The following is a 15,042-nucleotide window of genomic DNA, read 5'->3' on the forward strand; positions in this document are numbered from 1 at the left end:
CGATGACGTCAGGGGGCGGGGCCTCGAGCGAGGCACAGGCGGGCGGCCGCGGCGCAGACCTGACGTTTCCGTACCGCAGCATGGCGCCGGCCTCAGCACGGCGGCGGGAGATGACGTAGCAGCGGGCGCCGAGGAGCCGCCGTGGAATGCTCATTGCCGAGAGCGTTGCGACACGCACGGCGGCTGGTGGGAGGCGACAGCAGCTCTTGTCTGCAGCCGGCCCTTCGCTTTCTCCTCCCAGAGTGCCCGTGTGGTCCTCGCGGCCCCAGCTCGGAGCTGACCGCCGCCGCCCTGCCCCGCGCGTTTCCCCCCCCAGAGGGGAGAGAGGCCCGCCGTGTCCCCCCCCCAGAGGGGAGAGAGGCCCGCCGTGTCCCCCCCCAGAGGGGAGAGAGGCCCGCGCATGTCCCCCCAGAGGAAAGAGAGGCCCGCCGTGTCCCCCCCCCAGAGGGGAGAGAGGCCCGCCGTGTCCCCCCCCAGAGGGGAGAGAGGCCCGCCGTGTCCCCCCAGAGGGGAGAGAGGCCCGCCGTGTCCCCCCAGAGGGGAGAGAGGCCCGCGCGTGTCCCCCCCCCCAGAGGGGAGAGAGGCCCGCCGTGTCCCCCCAGAGGGGAGAGAGGCCCGCCGTGACCCCCCAGAGGGGAGAGAGGCCCGCGCGTGTCCCCCCAGAGGGGAGAGAGGCCCGCGCGTGTCCCCCCCCCCAGAGGGGAGAGAGGCCCGCCGTGTCCCCCCCCCCCCGAGGGGAGAGAGGCCCGCCGTGTCCCCCCCAGAGGGGAGAGAGGCCCGCCGTGTCCCCCCAGAGGGGAGAGAGGCCCCGAGTCCTCTGGGGCGGTTTGGGGAGACCGGGACTTGGCCTCGGCTCGCAGGGGCCGTCCGGAGGCTGCAGGAGGTTCTGGGCCCTCGGGCACCTGAGCGCCCACTGGCCCACTGACTCGTAGGAGGCACCTGTTGGACCCTGAGGCCTTTTATGAGTTGGTGGTTAAATGCAGACATCACTGAAGATCCCTTCATTTGATCACAGATCCTTAGGGGGAAGGTTTCACGTATTTGAGAGGCAGAGCTGGGGGTGGGGGAGACGGTCCATCCCCGGTCGCTGCCCGAATGGCTGCACGGCCAGGGCTGGGCCAGGCCGAAGCCGGGAGCGTCTTCCGGTCTCCCACGTGGGCGCACTGCCCGAGCCCTTGGGTCCTCCGCTGCCCTCCGGGGCGCTGGGTCGGCCGTGGAGCAGGTGGGGCTGGAACCGGCGCGTGTGACGGTGTCACGGCGGAATCGCGACCGTCCCACGGTAGATGTGGGAGTTCACAGGGGACGAGGTCGGAGCCTGTTACGGAGAAATGGCAGGGTTCCTGTCTTCGCGCAAGAAAGAATTCAGGTGTGAGACAGAGAGTAGTGGGAAGGAAATAGCAAGGTTTATTAGGGCAGGGACATCTGTAAGGACGGATGGGCACCTCTCCAGACAGGACCTGAGAGAGTGCACAATCGCTCGGACTGGGGGAGAGCGAGGTTACATGGCTGAGTGGAGGGATTCTACCTGGGCAGGCAGGCGGGCGGCTCAGCAGAGAGGCAGAGGGCTGAGCGCACAGTCCGGTTGAGGCCGGGGGTGGGGGTGGGGGTTAAGGAGATGGGTCTCTGTCTTCACACATCCCCTCCTGAAACAAAGGAGTTTATGGCTGTAAATACTAAGAAGCTCCTATCTGAGTTTTCCCCTGAAGGTATCAGACAGGAGGAAGCCTCGCTGGCGCCATCCTGGGTTCAGAGGAAGGGTGAGCAGGGCCCCCTGGAGAATGGGGATGCTGAGCAGGGTGTTTGAGATGCAGAGACTGGGCTGCACCTGGGAGACTGTGGGAGACTGTCAGGCAGGAGGGGCGGGGACCCCCACCTGGCAGGTTATCGGGTAGAAGGGGCAGGGCAGGGTGCGAAGGCCGGGCTGCCCCTGGAACACTGCCAGCAGATGCAGTGCTGGACATGGACGTCCTCTCTGTAGGCCTTTATGTCACACACACACGCTCATAACTGACTTCCCGCCTAACAAGCCCACCTGCGACTCTGCTCACTGCTGCCTGCAACTTCGTAGCACGCGGCCTGGAAGCTCTCAAGCTGGCCGCCCGGCGGGAGGCCGCGGCTGGGCGTGACAGGTGGGCGAAGGGCGAGGACAGGCAGTCCCGGGGCGGGCCTGCAAATCCACAGCTTGCTGACTGCATCAGGCTGCAGTCCAGCCGCCCTGGAGAGCTCGGTGTGCTTGGGCAGCGTCTCCGGCCAGCAGGGTCAGCGGCTGCCTCACCTGTGTCAGTGCCTTGGCTCCACCCCCACACCCACGTCCCGGCCAGCTCCCTGCTAAGGCGCCTGGGAGGCCCACGTGGCACGCGTGGTTGGAGCTCCTGGCTGCTGGCTTTGGCCTGGCGCGGCCCTGGCTGTTGTGAGCCAGGGGCCGGGAGCTCTCTCTGTCTCTCCCCGTCACTCTGCCTCCCTTTGAAATCCACGGGGATGCCGGAGTTTGGAGACCCCCTCCCTCCGAGACCTGCTCGGCTCCCAGCCGGTGCTGGGCCCGTGCCGCCCACGGTTGGCTCTCGGCGCCTGGCGCCCTGCTAAACCCGTCTGTCCCACAGCTTTCCCGTGGGCCCTTGGTTTCCTGCAGACGATCCCGTTGCCTGGGCGTGGTTTGCTCTCTAATCCACGTACTTCACTGCACAACGCAAAGTCCCATTTTGGGGTCGGCGCCGTGACACAGCAGGTGAAGCCACCGCTTACGACACCAGCAACCATCTCGAGCGCGGGTTCCAGTCCTGGCTGCTCCCACAGCCGTCAGAGGGGATGGCCCACGTGCCTGGGTCCCTGCACCTGTGGGGAGCAATCCGGACTAGACTAAGTTGCTCGAATTAGGACTTATTCTATGCATCTGCTCTCCCACAATATGGCGCTGGGAGAGAAGTAAACAGCTTCCGCACAGCTGCCTCCAGTTCAACCAATTAACTGTAGGACTTGCTCCTGATTGGAGAGCAGCGTACTCAGCCGAGTTGGGATTGGCGGAGGAGGACTATAAAGGAGGAGAGAGACGGCATGCACCAGGAACATCTATGGGGAACATCTAAGGGAACCCGTGCAGCCCCCAGAGAGCCGGCCGGCGGTGTGCCGCTCCCCTGCGGAAGTGGGGAATGCGGCCAGGGGGAACTGCCCTTCCACGGAGGTGGAAGGGATAGTAGCCAACCCGGGAAGAACCAGCAGCAAACCCGGGGAGGGCCGAGCAGACAGAAAGAACAGCGCAGGGTCCTGTGTCGTTCCTCCACGAAGAGGGGGAGCGACATAATGGTGCCGTGACTCGGATAGGAAACCTAGGACGGATAGAAAACTTAGGAGGGAAGAAACGTGACTCGGATAGGAAACCTAGCTCGGATAGGAAACCTGACTCGGATATGAAACTTAGGAGGGAAGAAACGGGAAGAACTGGGAAAATATCGGAGAGAGAGACTAGCAAACAGCCTAGGGAAAAGCCGGACGAAAAAGGAGCCGGAAGAAGCTATTGAAAGCCTAGGCATAGACTCGGATACGGACTACGGGGGGAAGCTGGGAGGAATCTCTAAGGTCGAAAGCGAAAGTGAAAGCTAGAACAAACAGACTCAGATGCGGACTGTGGGGAGAGGCCAGAAAGTGAAAGCTAGAACAAACAGACTCGGACGCAGACTGTGGGGAGAGGCCAGGAGAAATGAGGGAGGAGTATTGTTGGAGGAAAGCTTGGGAAATATACCGGGTAGAGAAAAATGTTAGGGAAATTGAAGCCGCGGGGGGCAGGCCGAGGCGGAAACGAAAGCCACTTTGGGGTTCTCAAGTTAGCCCGGGAATAGGGGGCGAAAAGTTGAAACCAGAAGCTGAGACGTAAGCCAGATTGGGATCCGTCTGATTAGCCCGGGGAGCAAAGGACGGGAAGCCAGATCGTGGGGCGGAGACGTACGCTGGGTTGAATTCGCCAGGCTAGCCCGGGGAACTTAGATTGAATCCTAGTGGCGGAGACGCAAGCTACGCTGTGTTACTCGCGGAAGCCGCCGCGTGCAGAGAGAGCACGGGGCGTGAATAGATAGGGAACGCTGGCGTAGGCCGTGGTTCAGACGCGAAAGGGTTAAGCGTGGAGACCGCGGACCGCGCAAAGCCGGGAAGCCGCGCAGAGAGGCGCGCGGGCTGAAGCGGCGCAGAGCCGGGAACCCGCCGGCGGGGCGAGGTGCCGGAAAGCCGCAGGGATAAGAGAAACAGAAGTTTGGAAGTGAAGTAAAAGAGAAATGGGAATGCTGGAAGATAGAAGTGAAATGGGAGAAATAGGAATGCCCGGAGATAGAGAAATAGAGAAATAGAAAGGCCTCCCTACAACACTGCACTGTGAGAGCTTGGATTCGGTCTGCCTGATTAAGTGAGGCGATGAGCACCTGCGGCGGCTAGCAGCTTATGCGCCGCAGGTCACCGAAGACAGGCACGAATTAACATCAGTAAGGCCTCCCCACAAAAAGGCAATGAGAAGGCTTGGATTCGGTCTGCCTAATTAAGGCGGTAAGCGCCAGCAGGCGGCTCGACCAGAGTGTGAGCCGCAGGTCACCGAACACAGGCACGCATCAGCGCCTAAAAACCTCCTCACAACATGGCGAAGAGAGGACCCGGATTCGGTTTGCCTGATTGATAGGACTTGTAAGAGCCTGTGGCAACTCTAGCAAGTACAGCAGAGTGTGTGCTGCGGGACACCGAAGACAGGCGCGTATCAACGCCAAAAAATAAAAAGAAAGGGGGATCTGTGGGGAGCAATCCGGACTAGACTAAGTTGCTCGAATTAGGACTTATTCTATGCATCTGCTCTCCCACAATATGGCGCTGGGAGAGAAGTAAACAGCTTCCGCACAGCTGCCTCCAGTTCAACCAATTAACTGTAGGACTTGCTCCTGATTGGAGAGCAGCGTACTCAGCCGAGTTGGGATTGGCGGAGGAGGACTATAAAGGAGGAGAGAGACGGCATGCACCAGGAACATCTAAGGGGAACATCTAAGGGAACCCGTGCAGCCCCCGAGAAGAGCCGGCCGGCGGTGTGCCGCTCCCCTGCGGAAGTGGGGAATGCGGCCAGGGGGAACTGCCCTTCCACGGAGGTGGAAGGGATAGTAGCCAACCCGGGAAGAACCAGCAGCAAACCCGGGGAGGGCCGAGCAGACAGAAAGAACAGCGCAGGGTCCTGTGTCGTTCCTCCACGAAGAGGGGGAGCGACATGCACCCACGTCAGCACACGCCTCTCCCGACGGAAGCACCGCCATTACAGCCGGTATGAAGGGGCCGGTGCCGTGGTGTAGCCGGTAAAGCCACCGCCCGAGATGCCAGCATCCCACATGGGCGCTGGTTTGGGTCCCAGCTGCTCCAGTTCTGATCCAGCTCCCTGCTGTGGCCTGGGAAGGCAGTGGAGGATGGCCCAGGTGTTTGGGCCCTGCGCCGGCATGGGAGACGCGGAAGAAGCTCCTGGCTCCCGGCTTTGGCTCCTGGCCCAGCCCCGGTGGTTCTGGCCAATCGGAGAATGCGCCAGCGGCTGGAAGACCTCCCCACGCCTCTGGAGCTCCGCTTTTAGATAAACAAACCCTTCTAACTAACAAACAGGAGCCCCGGCCTGCTCCAGGTGAGGGGCGGCCTCCAGGCTGCTGGCTGGAGCGACGCCAGCTGCGGTCTCCTTCCCGGGGCTGCAGGCAGGGCAGCACCTCCCCGCGACTCTGCGGACGGAACCGAGGAAGGACTGAAAGTCCAGACCGCCTCGCTTCACCCCAGAGCCCCTCCTGGGAGTCAACTCCCACCTCCTGCGTCAACCTGACCGGACGCTTTGTTCCAGAAAATTCTTTCCCGGGAAGCTAACAGAACGGCAACGTCGGTGTAGGCACAAGGCGATCCCTGTGGACGCCCCCCGCCCGTGGCTTTCTGTCCTGTCCGTCGGGCCACGCGCTGCCGCAGCCTGGCCCCGGAATCCCGTCCACACCCGAGCGCGGCGCCTGCCACCGGTGCGGGCGTGAACGGGCTCAGCTGTGCTCCGTCTACACGGTTTCCCCGCATCCTGGCTGGGGGGAGTGGCCGCGAGCGATCCTCCCTCCGGGCGCCCGGCCCCGCCCCTCCTGCGGCCCAGCGGGGTCTGCCCCGCCCCCGCCCCCGCCCCTCCTGCCGCCCAGCTGGGTCTGCCCCGCCCCCGCCCCGACCCTCCTGCCCGCGTCTGCCCGGCCCCGCCCCCGCCCCTCCTGCCGCCCAGCTGGGCCTGCCCCGCCCCCGCCCCGGACCCTCCTGCCGCCTCTGCCCCGCCCCCGCCCCTCCTGCCGCCTCTGCCCCGCCCCCGCCCCCGCCCCTCCTGCCCGCGTCTGCCCGGCCCCGCCCCCGCCCCTCCTGCCGCCCAGCTGGGTCTGCCCCGCCCCCGCCCCCGCCCCGGACCCTCCTGCCGCCCAACTGGGTCTGCCCCGGCCCCGCCCCTCCTGCCGCCCAGCGGGGTCTGCCCCGCCCCCGCCCCGACCCTCCTGCCGCCGTCTGCCCCGCCCCGCCCCGCGCCCCTCCTGCCGCCGTCTGCCCCGCCCCGCCCCGCGCCCCTCCTGCCGCCCAGCTGGGTCTGCCCCGCCCCGCGCCCCCCCTGCCGCCGTCGGCCCCGCCCCCGCCCCTCCTGCCGCCGTCTGTCCGGCCTCCGGACCCCTGTTTCTCTCTGCTGAGCTCTCAGACGCTGGCAGGCTTTCGGGAAATCTGTGCAATCTTGCATTTTCTGACCTGACTTGGCATTTGCACCCTGGTCCTTCCTGGCGGGAAGAGGACGAGCCCGGGCAGCGTGGGGGAGCCCTTGTGAGCCCGGCTCGGGCCTGGGGGCGGCGTGGGGGAGCCCTTGTGAGCCCGGCTCGGGCCTGGGGCGGCGTGGGGGAGCCCTTGTGAGCCCGGCACGGGCCTGGGGGCGGCGTGGGGGAGCCCTTGTGAGCCCGGCTCGGGCCTGGGGGCGGCGTGGGGGAGCCCTTGTGAGCCCGGCTGGGGCCTGGGGGCGGCGTGGGGGAGTCCTTGTGAACCCGGCTCGGGCCTGGGGGCGGCGTGGGGGAGTCCTTGTGAGCCCGGGGCTTGAGAGACAAACCTTGCAGGCCCGGTGCTCCGGCCAGCGCTGCCCTGTCTGCCTCACGCCAGGTGGGGCTCCGAGGCCTGCTGTGCAGATGCTAGGCAGGAAGTCAGTTATGAGCGTGTGTGTGTGACATAAAGGCCTACAGAGAGGACGTCCATGTCCAGCACTGCATCTGCTGGCAGTGTTCCAGGGGCAGCCCGGCCTTCGCACCCTGCCCTGCCCCTTCTACCCGATAACCTGCCAGGTGGGGGTCCCCGCCCCTCCTGCCTGACAGTCTCCCACAGTCTCCCAGGTGCAGCCCAGTCTCTGCATCTCAAACACCCTGCTCTGATCCCCATTCTCCAGGGGGCCCTGCTCACCCTTCCTCTGAACCCAGGATGGCGCCAGCGAGGCTTCCTCCTGTCTGATACCTTCAGGGGAAAACTCAGATAGGAGCTTCTTAGTATTTACAGCCATAAACTCCTTTGTTTCAGGAGGAGATGTGTGAAGACAGAGACCCATCTCCTTAACCCCCACCCCCACCCCCGGCCTCAACCGGACTGTGCGCTCAGCCCTCTGCCTCTCTGCTGAGCCGCCCGCCTGCCTGCCCAGGTAGAATCCCTCCACTCAGCCATGTAACCTCGCTCTCCCCCAGTCCGAGCGATTGTGCACTCTCTCAGGTCCTGTCTGGAGAGGTGCCCATCTGTTCTTACAGATGTCCCTGCCCTAATAAACCTTGCTATTTCCTTCCCACTACTCTCTGTCTCACACCTGAATTCTTTCTTGCGCGAAGACAGGAACCCTGCATTTTCTCCGGTAACAGAGAGAGAGACCCCAGGGGCCGGGAGCATCAGCAACTTCGCTCCCCTTCACTGCTCATCAGGGAAACTAAGTCAAAACGACAGTGACTACCCCGCAGCCCGCGGTGGATGCAAGACCTCACCCTGTCCCCCTGCACCCAGCAGCCCAGTCCACGCGCAGCTCCGCGAACAGGGCCGGGGAGCCTCTGTCGGCCTTGGCCTGGGTTCCCCAGAGGCAGCGCTGAGCCGGCTGGCGAGGTTGGGGGTTCCGGAACTCGGGGGCCATGCCGGGCCCGCACGGCCTCACCGTCCTGCTGCCTCCTTGCGCGGCGCTGCTCCGAGCGCTGGAAATCATGGGGGCAGCACGAATCCTCTCGGCCTGCAGAGTGGAGCTGCTTCTGCCGCTGTGGGAGCCCAGCTGGGTCCCTTATCGGGGGACGCGGGTAGCAGGACTCAGTCTCCACCCAGCGGTTGCACCAGCCAGGGCCGGGCTGTGTGGGTGCGGGCGCCCAGCCCTGCCTCACCCCTGGCCTCCCGTGAGCGCCTGTCACTCGCGAACCTGAACTTGCAGGGAGTTGACTGCGGCCTTGAGTTTGTGTGTCGGCGTCTTTCTCCAGTCTTGGAGACACCGAGCCACAGTCTCTCCGAGTGCGGCCGAGGGCCATCGGCTCCTCCCTCCCCACAGCCAAAGGGACGACGGACGGACAGAGCTGCTAACCTCGGCCTCACCCCTCCAATGCTTGCGTGGCCGGGCGGGGCAGAGAAGCCCGGAGCCGCGTGTGGTAGGGGCTCAGGGACCAGGGCGCGGCCTCCTGTTCTCCAGGTCGGAAGGAAGCTGGATCAGCAGCAGGGGGCGCTGGCGGGACCTGAACCCAGGCCCCAGTCACACTCGGGTTAGGCCTCCTTACAGGACCCAACGGCAACTGCCAATTTCTCTTCCTTTTTTTTTTTTTTTAGGGATTTCACCTTTTTGTTCTCAACGGGGGCGGGCACTTTGCTGACCTCTGTCCCAGCTCAGGGACGCGCCTCACCTGCGCCCAGCGTGCACGGAGCCCTGTGAACTGGGCTCCATATTCCCACTTGGCTAGTTTTCAGTTTCCTTTTCAAAATGCTTTACTTCCACTGTATTTGAAAGATAGATACAGAGACGGAGAGAGAGGGAGGGAGAGAGAGAGAGGGAGAGAGAGGAAGAGAGAGAGAGAGGGAGAGGGAGAGAGAGAGGGAGAGGGAGGGAGAGAGGGAGAGAGGGAGGGAAAGGGAGAGAGAGGGAGGGAAAGGGAGAGAGAGGGAGGGAGAGAGGGAGGGAGGGAGAGAGGGAGGGAGAGAGGAAGAGAGAGGGAGAGAGAGGAAGGGAGAGAGAGGGAGAGGGAGAGAGAGGGAGAGATGGAGGGGGAGAGAGGAAGAGAGGGTGAGAGAGAGAAAGGGAGAGAGGGAGGGGGAGAGAGGGAGAGAGGGAGGGAGGGAGAGAGGGAGGGAGAGAGAGGGAGGGAGAGAGGGAGAGAGGGAGGGAGGGAGGGAGAGAGAGAGGGAGAGAGGGAGGGAAAGGGAGAGAGAGGGAGGGAGAGAGGGAGGGAGGGAGAGAGGGAGAGAGAGAGGGAGAGAGGGAGGGAGGGAGAGAGAGGGAGGGAGGGAGAGAGGGAGGGAGAGAGGGAGGCAGAGAGAGGGAGGGAGAGAGGGAGAGAGGGAGGGAGGGAGAGAGAGGGAGGGAGAGAGAGAGAGGGAGAGAGGAAGAGAGAGAGGGAGAGAGAGGAAGGGAGAGAGAGGGAGAGGGAGAGAGAGGGAGAGATGGAGAGAGGGAGGGAGAGAGGGAGAGAGGGAGGGAGGGAGAGAGAGGGAGGGAGAGAGAGGGAGGGAGAGAGGGAGAGAGGGAGGGAGGGAGAGAGAGGGAGGGAGAGAGAGAGAGGGAGAGAGGAAGAGAGAGAGGGAGAGAGAGGAAGGGAGAGAGAGGGAGAGAGAGGGAGAGATGGAGAGAGGGAGGGAGAGAGGGAGAGAGGGAGGGAGGGAGGGAGAGAGGGAGGGGGAGGGAGAGAGAGGGGGAGGGGCATAGAGAGGGAGAGAGAGAGGGAGATAGGAAGAGATCGAGCGAGAGAGGGAGGGAGAGAGATATTGTCCATCCCCTGGTCACCCCCCAGACGCCCGCAGCAGCTGGGTGTGGATCTGAAGCCGAGAGCCAGGAGCTCCATCCGGGTCTCCCGAGTGGGCGGCAGGGATTCAAGCACCTGCAGGAAGCGGGATCACGCGTGGGGCTGCCGGGACTCCAACCGGGCACTCCCAGGAGGTGATTTAACAGCTGCCCCAAGCCCCTGCCCAGCAGGTGCCCTCTTAAAAAAATAGTTGGGGGAGGGGGGGTCTCCTTGACAGCAGAGAGGCGGATGGGGTCCGAGTGCCCCGCGCTGCCCACGAACGGGCCCTGAGGACGTGCTGAGTGACAGCAGCTGGTCACCAAGGGACGAGCACGCTAAGGTCCCCTTCGGTGAGGCGCCAGAGCTGGAGCGCTGGGGACAGAAAGCCGGCGTTGAGCGGGCCACGGAGGCGGCCGTGGCGCACAGCCGCGTGGCCGGCCGCGGCCACTGTACCGCACCACCTGCCCGAAGCCCGTGCACCTGCGGGGTCTGGACCAGGCGGAGCTGGCGGCGTCCAGGGGACAAGGACAAGGGGCGGAGGGGACGCGGAAGGCGGGGCCGCCCAGCAGCGCCCGGATGCGGGCGTCGCAGGGAACGCGGGCGCGGGGCGCCCAAGCTCGGTTTCGCCTGCGTGTGACGGCCACGCGCCCGCCTGCTGCCACAGCGACCTGCGCCGTCGGGCCGGGCGGGGTGCGGCAGGCCCGAGCGAGGGGCGCACGCGAGGCCGGCGCCGTCCTCCGGGGCGCGTCGCGAGTCCCCGCAGCGCCCCGTCCCTCCCACAGGGCGACCCCCGGGTAACCCAGCCAGGGGGCAGACGCGGCCGGGGCTCCGGGCCCCACGCGGGAGGAGAGAGACGCAGGCGCGGGCGCAGCGAGGGCGCCCCGGGCCCGAGCGCACGGCCCCGGGGAGGGGGCTCCCTGGGCACCGAGCAGGTGGGTGGGCTCCCTCGCCTCGCCCCGCTGTCCCAGGCCGGGGACGGAGGCTGCGCGTCTGTAACCACCGCCGCCTCCACGCAGCGCTCTGGGATCCGCCGCTCCAGGGAGAGCCTGCGGGGACCCCAACGCGACTGTCCCTTTAAGCCGCGGCCCGCACAGCCTCGGGTTTCCATGACGACGCCGAGGGGTGGTGGGGGGACCCAGGCGGGGCGCATGCGCGACACGCAGACCGTCCTCGGAGTCGCCCGCGCCGCCAGTCGCGGGATCCCTGAACCGCGGTAGGGGCAGGGTGGGGCGGGGCTGCGGGGTGGGGTTCTCGGGGCTCGGGGACGGGCTGGGTGGGGGGCGGTGGGTCCGTCGTGCCCGGGGTCGGCGGGCAGGCGGGGGTTCCGCAGGCCCGGGGGTGGGCCCAGCGAGGTCGCCGGGCGGGACAGGGCTGCGCGGGGCCAGGGCCTGGGGCGGTGGCGGCCGCCGGCCGCGACGGGGGCCGGGGCGGGGAGCCGAGGCCGCGGGCTGCGGGAGGCCCGGGGCCGGCGCCGCTGACCCCGCGCGCCCTCCGCAGGGCGGCCCCGGGCTCCCTCCGCCGGCCATGGCCTCCCCGCCCGCCTGCCGCGCCCCGAGGCCGCCGCCGCTGCTGCTGCTGCTGCTGGGCGTCGCGCTGCTGGGCGCCGGGGCGCGCGCCGAGCCCGCCGCCGGGAGCGCCGTCCCCGCGCAGAGTAGGTGCCGGGCGCGGCCCCGGGCCTTTGTCCCCGGGACGGTGGGCGGGCTGGGGCCCCTCGGGCGGGGCCGGGCCGGGCCGCCGCTCCCTCCCCCTGACCCGCGCCCCCCGCAGGCCGCCCGTGCGTCGACTGCCACGCGTTCGAGTTCATGCAGCGCGCCCTGCAGGACCTGCGCAAGACGGCCTACAGCCTGGACGCGCGGGTGAGCCCTGCGGGCCCGGGAGCCCCGCGAGTCGCCGTGGGGGTGCCGGCCTGGGCTGCACCTGCGGCCGCCGAGCACCCGGAATGGACGCAGTCGCCCGGGAGGGTCTGCTCGGGCGGGGGCGGGAGGAACAGCCCAGGGCCAGAGCTTGTCCGGAGGGCGGGGACGGCGGCGACAGGGACTCGCGCTCCTACCAGAAAGAGGGAGAACGGAGGTGGGAAGAAGGGGAGACCCCGGCGGGTCCCACGCCTGGAGGAGCGGCCCCTTTTTGTCCCTGGGGAGGGGGGGTTAAGGCCTCCTGAGAGCAGCTGTCAGGAGTGATCTGGTGGGAAGAAGTGGAATGGGAGGCGGGACCCAGCGCAGGTGGGGGGGGGGCATCGAGGGAAGGGGGCGTTCCTGGCAGCCGTGTCCACTCCAGGCATGCAGTGTCCACCCCAGGTGGGTTGTGTCCATGCCAGGCAGGTCGTGTCCACCCCAAGCAGGCCATGTCCACCCCGATCAGGCAGTGTCTACCCCAGGCAGGTTGCATCCATCCCAGAAGGCAGTGTCCATGCCAGGCAGGCCGTGTCCACCCTGGGCAGGCTGTGTCCATCCTTGGCTGGCCGTGTCCACCCAAGGCAGGCCATGTCCACCCTGGGCAGGCTGCGTCCACCCCAGGTAGGCTGCGTCCACCCCTGGCGGGCCGTGTCCACCCTCATGGCCTCTTGTTGCTTTGCAGACAGACACCCTCCTGCTGCAGGCTGAACGCCGGGCCCTGTGCGCCTGCTGGCCCTCGGGGCGCTGACCACCCGGGGCCAGCTCTGCTCCCTGCCAATAACCACCACCAGCATTCCCGGTCCCGCCTCCCTGCTCCAGGCCTCCGCTGTGCCGCTGTGTCCCTGGGAGCTCCCGGCTGGGCCCTCCAGGGCCTTGCTGTCAGCCTGCCACACCCCGGGGCGCTCCCTGGCCTGCCTTGCCCTGAGGCTGGGCATGGAGACAGGCTCGTCCGCGATGGGGGCTGGGGCTGGGGGCTCCTGGGAGGCTGAGCTGGTGGGAGGGGGGAGGGGATGAGGGGAGCTAGCAGGGGTCCATTTTCACAGCCACGCCCCCGTGCACCTGCCAGGGGTCTCCACGCAGAGCAGTCACCTCCCCTTGGTTCATTCTGTAAATATTTTAGTAAAATTAGAGGCTTTTATCAAAGCAGTGTGTGCTTATTGACAGGCAGTCCAGGGGCGCAGGGGGGCGTGGAGGGAGTGAGTGCCCCTCCCTGCAGGCGGGACACTGCCCTGGCGCCACGGGGCGCACCTGCACCGCCGTCCCAGGAAGGTGCCCGGGCCTTCACCCGCTCATTCCACCGCGGCAGGGCCCGTGGTCCTCACTGTTACCTGTCTGGGCAGGGCCCCTCAGGCCAGGTCCTCCGTGCACACACACTGCTCCCTCGGCAGCCCCGCCATGGTGGGGAGGATCCCTGCGGCCCCAGGAGCAGGCCAGCGAGGGACCCCGTGGGGACGGAGGCCGCCAGGCCGGGGGTTCCTGGCCTGGGCGATGCCAGCGGGGTGCAGGGGAGGCCATCGGCTGAGGCTTCTCTGGCCAGACTGTTGTGTGCCCTGGGCCAGGCATCCTCCGTCCGCCTGTGCGCCGGTGTGCGTGGTCTGTAGCCTTGACCCCATGCAACCCTTGGGGCTCCTCACTATAAAAGGTGGGGGATGGGGCAAAGCTGCTCCACCTCCCATCCAGCTTCCTGCTGAGGCCTGGGAAAAGCAGAGACCACCAGTGCTTGGGCCCCTGCCCCCTCCCAGGCTCCCGGCCCGCCATGGGGGGAGTGAGCCGGCGGGTGGAAGATTCTCTCTCCCTTTCTCTGTAACTGACCTCCAAATAAATAAATCTTACAATAAAAAAGATGGGGTACAGCCGGGCGCTCGTTGGAGAGACTTATCTGGGGTGTGGAGGAGGGCCGGAGCCAGGCCGGAGGGCCATCCAGGAAGCTGCTGCTGGCCCCGTCCTGAGGGCACTCGGGGACCCTGGCAGCCGGGCAGGGGGCTGGAGGACACGGCCTGCTCAGCGCCTCGGGAGCGTGGCCTGACATCTAACCAGGACGCTCTGGCTGCCGCCGAAGTGACCGACGAGCTGGAGTGGCCACGGGCTGAGGGCAGCTGCATTCCAGCTGTGTGTGGAAACAGCAGGGTTCAAGGGAGGGCAGGGAAGCGTGGGCAGAGTGGGGTTGGTCAGAGTTCCAGGGCACCTGGCCGGGCGGGGACAGCCGTGAGGCCAGGGGAGCTCCCTGGGGACAGGCGAGATGGGGGACCTCGGGGCAGGCCGCAGCCTGAAGACCTTGAGTCCCTGCCCCTCACGTGGGGGACCCGGATGCGGCTCCTGGCTCCAGCCTGCCCCGCCCTGGCTGTCGCAGGCATCTGGGGAGTGAACCAGCAGATGGAAGGCCTCTCTCTCTCTCTCTCTCTCTCTCTCTCTCTCTCTCTCTCTCATTCTGCCCTTCCAGTGAATAAGTAAATCCTTTTTCAGACATGCAAGCGTCTATACTGTGCTGGGTAAACAGGGACTCAGGCCGGAGTAGCCATTCCCTTCTGGGTCGGCTTGTTCTCCTGGACTTCCTGTTTGCCTTATTCGCCCCTCCCCCATTGCCCGCCCTTATCGCACTGTCCTCCTGGCCACAGGTCATCCTCGTGGTCTCCAGTAGCCCCCACCCCATGCTCCGGGCAAGCCCAAGCCTCCGGGCGTCCCCACCCTTCCCCAGACCTCAGCACGTTTCCAAGTGGCCTCGCAGGGAGTGTGGGACATGGACTTCCTGAAGACAGACTGCCCGCAGGGCCGCGGGCCCCGCCCAGGCTGCCCCCTTGACCTCCACTCCCTGCCTCAAGCACTTGGCCCTGGGAGACGCCACCCCCACCTCTGCTCACTGCCAGCCGCTCCGCAGAGCCCCAGGAGGCTGGCACAGCCGGGTGCCCACGGGGAGGGGGGGCGGCGGGCTGCAGGTGCCTCGGGTGCCCCCCCCCCGCCCGCTCGGGCCTCCGCCTGGGGGAGATCTGGTGCTGCTTCCTCACTCCTCTGTTGGGGAACGTTGGGCTGCGTGTTCCCAGTTTTTCTTCTATGTGGGGGTGGTCGTTCAGGGTGGATGGCCTGAGACAGCTTCTACCTCCAGGACAAGGGCCAGGCCCCCTTCACTTCTGAGCCTCGTGCTCGGGCCCCACGACCGCCCCCCCAACACGGTGGGT

General features: G+C 66.5%; 1 protein-coding gene across 3 annotated transcripts; it reads left to right on the forward strand.

Annotated features, from left to right (window-relative positions):
* The first annotated feature begins 10,657 nt into the window (after positions 1-10,657).
* Positions 10,658-13,722, forward strand: NICOL1 (NELL2 interacting cell ontogeny regulator 1). 3 transcript variants are annotated; one of them, XM_051836715.2, is made up of 4 exons: positions 10,658-10,909; positions 11,475-11,628; positions 11,745-11,833; positions 12,556-13,722. In XM_051836715.2, exons 2-4 carry the CDS (start codon positions 11,502-11,504, stop codon positions 12,856-12,858), a joined length of 519 nt encoding a protein of 172 aa, XP_051692675.2. In that variant the 5' UTR covers positions 10,658-10,909; positions 11,475-11,501; the 3' UTR covers positions 12,859-13,722. The 3 variants fall into 3 exon arrangements, with proteins under 3 accessions (XP_051692675.2, XP_051692677.1, XP_051692679.1); XM_051836717.2 differs by lacking the exon at positions 10,658-10,909 and adding an exon at positions 11,038-11,190; XM_051836719.2 differs by lacking the exon at positions 10,658-10,909 and adding an exon at positions 11,039-11,190 and having other exon boundaries at positions 12,552-13,722.
* The last annotated feature ends 1,320 nt before the right edge of the window (positions 13,723-15,042 follow it).

The sequence above is a fragment of the Oryctolagus cuniculus genome, chromosome 2 (genome assembly GCF_964237555.1).
Source record: "Oryctolagus cuniculus chromosome 2, mOryCun1.1, whole genome shotgun sequence".
NCBI classification, from domain to species: domain Eukaryota; kingdom Metazoa; phylum Chordata; class Mammalia; order Lagomorpha; family Leporidae; genus Oryctolagus; species Oryctolagus cuniculus.

Excerpts from the sequence above, each read along its gene's own strand:
- NICOL1 (XM_051836715.2), top strand. The coding sequence starts at position 11,502 with ATGGCCTCCCCGCCCGCCTGCCGCGCCCCGAGGCCGCCGCCGCTGCTG. Across the intron at positions 11,629-11,744 it reads GAGCGCCGTCCCCGCGCAGA|GCCGCCCGTGCGTCGACTGC; the intron begins GTAGGTGCCGGG and ends CGCCCCCCGCAG. Across the intron at positions 11,834-12,555 it reads CCTACAGCCTGGACGCGCGG|ACACCCTCCTGCTGCAGGCT; the intron begins GTGAGCCCTGCG and ends CTTTGCAGACAG.